The 5,364-nt window shown below is 44.7% G+C and overlaps 1 protein-coding gene across 1 annotated transcript in view; it reads left to right on the forward strand.

Annotated features, from left to right (window-relative positions):
• Tmeff2 (transmembrane protein with EGF like and two follistatin like domains 2) overlaps positions 1-4,635 on the forward strand; it is a 251,043-nt gene extending 246,408 nt beyond the window's left edge. The window contains exons 9-10 of the mRNA XM_004628614.2: positions 323-481; positions 4,248-4,635. Coding sequence (XP_004628671.1) covers positions 323-481; positions 4,248-4,344 — 256 coding nt within the window. The 3' untranslated portion in view covers positions 4,345-4,635. The remainder of the gene's footprint in view (positions 1-322; positions 482-4,247) is intronic.
• Positions 4,636-5,364: the final 729 nt, after the last annotated feature.

The following is a 5,364-nucleotide window of genomic DNA, read 5'->3' on the forward strand; positions in this document are numbered from 1 at the left end:
CCTACAAAAAATGAAACAATATTACCCTTGGACATCATTGTCTAAATTGTCGTCAGAATCAAATTATCTAGCAATCTTGTCTTCACAGTTGAGTACTTCACAGTTGAGTAGATACAAACCTCTCTATCTTTTGTCCCACAAGCACAAAAAATCTTGTTGGGAATAAACAGTTGAGAACCGTAGCTACAAAGTAGTCCTTATTTAGAAATTGACACCAAAGAAACAAGACCCCCTGCGGGCCGGGTGAAGCTCGGTGCTGCTGGCCACCCAGACCAACAAGCCTGCCGGCTGCTGCAGGCCTTCGGACGCTGATCTCTTCCAGGTGTGATGCCGGCTACACTGGACAACACTGTGAAAAAAAGGACTACAGTGTTCTGTACGTGGTTCCCGGGCCTGTGCGCTTTCAGTACGTCTTGATCGCGGCCGTGATCGGAACGGTTCAGATCGCCGTCATCTGCGTGGTTGTCCTCTGCATCACAAGGTCAGTGCTGCGCGGGCGGCCGCTCCGGCGAGGCCGCGGCGGCCTGTATTTAATCGCGCCCGCCCTGCGGTGCGGCTCACTGTGAACACCCGGCCTCCCACTCTCCGCAAGTCCCGTTTCCTCCTCAGGAGAGCATTTGAGCAGCCAGCGTGGAAAAGCACCGATTTTCATGAGGCAAATTATTTTCGTCATCATTGCATTATGATTGAGATCATTTGTTTTCTGAGTTATGTTCTTAATTTTCTAGTATTATAACACATAATTTCAACCTTGGTTTAAATATGCCTTTGTCTTTTCTAAAAAAGCTCAGTCTTCACTCATAGTGCTGACAGCCTTTTAATAAGACACTGTATTCCCAGCTGCCTGAATCAGTACTCCAGAAGAGGTCAAGGTGAATTTTCCCCAAGGCTGAGGAAGTCACTGGATCATACCGGCCACACATAGCACTTGGATTTCCAAGTCGAAGGCCAAACCTGATATACTTGGTATAAACAACAAATACTTTTACCCTAAGATGCCAGAGTAGCTCTGAACAACATATTGTTTTTAATTATTTATTTATTTGGTACAGGGTCTCACTACCCAGCTTGGACTCATAGTGATCCTCCTGTCTCAGCCTCCCCAGCTCTGGGCCTCCCCAGCTCCCACCACGCCTGGTTCCAGGGTGGCACTGCATGTGGTACTGGGGATCAAACTCAAATCCTTGGGCTTGCCAGGCAGGCACTTAGACTTCTGAGGTGTCTCCCTAACCTGAACAGCACAGTAAAAAGAATTGTAATGAGAAAGACTTTTAAGGTATAGTAAATGAATGTGGATGGTAAGGAAAACATGCAGAAAATGTCACAACAGCAAGCAGGCGCAGGGGCCCGGGCCTGCCATACCGGCCCTGCCCCAGCGCACTGAGACTGCGGTTGAGACTGGGCATGGTGGGACGCACCTGTAATCCGAGCCCCTGGGGGCTGTAAAAAGGCAGATCACTACAAGTCCAATCTAGTAATAAGACCCTGAACACCCTGTAGACCCTTCCCTAAAATACAAAGAAAAGAAGGACGGACGGACGGACGGACGGACGGACGGAAGAAAGGAAAGAAAGAAAGAAAGAAAGAAAGAAAGAAAGAAAGAAAGAAAGAAAGAAAGAAGGAAAGAAAGAAAGAAAATGTCACAACAGATTTTCATCTCGAGCTCCCATCCAATCCAGGATGAGAGAACCAGGTAAAAGAGAATAGGGGTTTCATCCAGAAAGCAAACTGATTGACTAGTGATGTCTGGCACCAGGGCAAGGCGAGAGGCGAAGCTCAAGATGTGCTTAACTTCATGCGTGTGCCAATCTGCGGCAGCTAAGAGTTAGAGTCAAAACCATGCACGTGGCCTTTCTGCCTTGCACACTGGAAAAGCTATGGAAGCACCTCTCTCTGACCTGTTTTCACTCTCCTTTAAAAGGTTCCAAGAAAGCTGTTTAAGATTTTCGCCAGATCTCTGGGGCATTTAGATTTTTATTCATTTGTGCAGGCCCCAGTGAATCCAAATGCTTCCCAAAATAACTTTTTTTAAAAAATAAGAAAATAAAAGCATATCTTTAAAAAATAAAGCCGGTCTCTGTATCTGAAACACACTGTCTTCTGTGAGGACAAGTGTGGCATTTGCTCTTGAAAAAGACAAAATGTGGTTCGTAAATCCTGGCGGGGCCTAAAGGCTTAAGGGAAGATCATGACAGGAGCCCCGGGCTGCTCGGCACAGGGTGAGTTCATCAGCTCCACTCTCGCGCTTCGAGGCCAAGTGAGTCAGTGGATTATGTTCAGATAGTCCTGGGGAACACAAAGAAAATTCAAGAAGCCAAAAATACTGAGTATAAAGCGGCAAAATAGCAAGAATCCGAGATGCAGGGCACTGCTCTAAAGAACTGAGCTTTCTAAGGTCTAGGGAGCGCCAGTGCGCGGCAACCGAAACTCATCTTTAACGGGGATAATGGCAGAATGCTTTGCTTATTGTTTTGTGTGTTGGAAGGAAGACTAAATATTTCAGCCGAAGCCTCAGCTCTCCTGGTAATCCCAGCGTCATTTCCACGCACTAAGGATAGCAGCATACCTAGAATCCTAGCCCGGCAAGGAACTGTGCAGATACAGGTGTGTGTTCTGTATTTGTGTGTGTGTGTGCACAGACAGATACACACGCTAACTACATGAATGGACAGTCAGCTTCCTTTTCACAGCGGGGCAGAGCGTTGAGGTCACACAGCTGGGAACAAGGGACATGCCAGTGCCCCGGCGTGCTCCTCCACCGCCTGCCACTGGGCCCCTGCGCAGACGGCCTGCGGCCGGCCACGGCTTGGCATACTCCCAGGCCCAAGACTAGATACACCAAACTCCAGATTGGAGGAAGCTGTATTTTCAAGGCATATGTGGCTTTTTTTTCATTTTCAATGTTAAAACTTATCTTATGCTCTGTTTATTTTTAAAAGACAAAGCACATGAACTAAATCAGCATCACTATAATGTATTTCATAAATCTGTGCTTGGACCACTAAGCTGTCCAAAGCCTGTCAAGCGTCATGCTCCTCAATAATATGCACCACATCCCACAGTGGATTCACTTCCTTCCCTGGAAAATACTCTGCCTGGAAATCAGGCTTTACAACGAGCTCACACCTCACCCACCAGAGCCATTCTTCCCTGGTGACCGGACAGCCCTTGTTTGTTGAGGTCTGTTCCAAAATATCCAGGGACAGAATCACACCCAGCATGGACCCTTTTGTTCTTTACAGTTTTCTTGTGATGTTGTTCTCACCTCTCTTCATTTTTAAATTTCCTTCTCCTCTTAACTCCCCTTCTTTCCTTTATTGTTGGTAATTTCTTTTCATCTTTATGTTTTAATCAAATGCCTGTCTTCTTCCTAAAAAGTGTGTGTCACATCCGGGTGTCTAGAGTTCTGTTCCAAAGTTAAAGTGGCCCTGTGGAGCAGTCAGATCTCCAGGCACTTCGTGTCTAGCACATACTTGCCAGGAATGTGATTCCTAGCTCCTGTTCATTTTTCACAGATGCGTCTCCCACCAAACCACAAATATCCACACACGTTATCCATGCTGTATGCATGTACCATCCCTCTCAGCTTGTTATAATAGGGCTTTACATGAACTTTGCATTATTTCATTTGCGTGATCAAATGCATGTTTTATTACATAAGAAAAACACCAGAACAGTGATTTTCAGATAATTTTATTGAGGATTAGCTTTTTATAGAAGCTACGCAATTAGGACCCATTTATGTCTCTAGTATTAATGGACAAAAATGGCATTCGACTCAACCAAAACAGCCTCCCTTTCTATTACATATCTGATCTATTAACAGTTGGCTTATTCTTTGCCATGATAAGATTTTTCACTTGTACCATTGAAATGTGAATAAACCATCTATCCTCAACATCTAAAACATAAAATTGTTGAAGACTTTTAAAGTAAAATGTGGCAGGCCCAAGGCTTGCTCCCCTGCAGCACGCCCCCCGCCCCCCATCCTTGTGCATTAAGGAGGAGCAGTCGAGAATGAGGCAGTGCATTCCTCGCCAGCCTTGGCCACTGCCGTGCGTTCTCCAGATGCGCGGAGAGCCATGGGAGAAGCAGAGCATAAAGCATCCCCCTCCTGTGGGTCATCAGTGATTGCTTCTAAAATGCTCTCATGGTCTGCTTCATCCACAGCCTCCCTCTGTTAGTGTAGGACCAAACTCTAGGCGATGGCACTGGCCTAAGGTTTGTAAACTTTTCCTATCTTCTAGGAAATGCCCCAGAAGCAACCGAATTCACAGACAGAAGCAAAACACAGGCCACTACAGCTCCGACAACACGACCAGAGCATCCACGAGGCTGATCTGAAGGAGCACGCTTCACAGTGGCTGCCTGCCATGAGCCGGGACTGCTTAGTACAGTATTGTAGACAAGAGAGTAAGACAAGAGACCTACACATGTTGCCTTGCATTTGTGGTAATCTACACCAATGAAAACATGTACTACAGCTATATTTGATTATGTATGGATATATTTGAAATAGTATACATTGTCTTGATGTTTTTTCTGTAATGTAAATAAACTATTTATATCACACAATATAGTTTTTCTTTCCCATGTATTTGTTATATATAATAAATACTCAGTGATGAGAAAAAATGGCATTCTTACATTTGCGGTATTTCATAAGTGTAAATATGATCCATCTAGTGCAATCTGCTCAGGCACCAGTGCTTCATCTCTCTCCACGGCGTAACACGCGACCCATTGGCTAGGCTTTGAGTGATTTCAAGATCAAGGGCAATGATGGTTACTGAAAGGAGAAAAATAATTTACTGTATCTCAAGTGAGGATAAAATATTTCAAATCTTTGAATCATCTTTATTTCATCTACTTTCTTCCCTGGTCTTCCATTTTCATCCCTAGAGCAGAAAAATCTCTAGCATACAAATTAAATCAAGAAGAGGGAAAGTGTTTTATAGCTCATAAGAGAGAGGGAAGGAAGTTACTGGCTTTTATTTGGAAAGCATCTTAGGCTCTCCCAGTCAGCTGCCTATATAGCTAGGGCATGTTGAGCAAGTTTGCCTGTGAGTAGATCCACAGAGCGCTGCATCCACATGTGTTCCATTTAAATGAGGGCACTTAACAGCTACGGGAAGCATTGAACGACAGCATTAAATGTAAAATGCCAAAAGCATGGCTTCTCCAAAGCACGTTGCTGTGTTTAGTGTTTTTTAAAAGAAGTAAGGTTGATATCCACGTGCACCATACGTATCTTACGAGTACTGTTACATGAGCCAGAGCTGAGTCAGTGGCAGTACTTCACGGAATCAGAAATGTGTTTTGAGTATATTTATATGATGAGATAACAAGGAAGAATCCTGCAGC

The sequence above is a fragment of the Octodon degus genome, unplaced genomic scaffold (genome assembly GCF_000260255.1).
Source record: "Octodon degus isolate 3935 unplaced genomic scaffold, OctDeg1.0 scaffold00025, whole genome shotgun sequence".
In the NCBI taxonomy this organism is placed as follows: Eukaryota; Metazoa; Chordata; class Mammalia; order Rodentia; family Octodontidae; genus Octodon; species Octodon degus.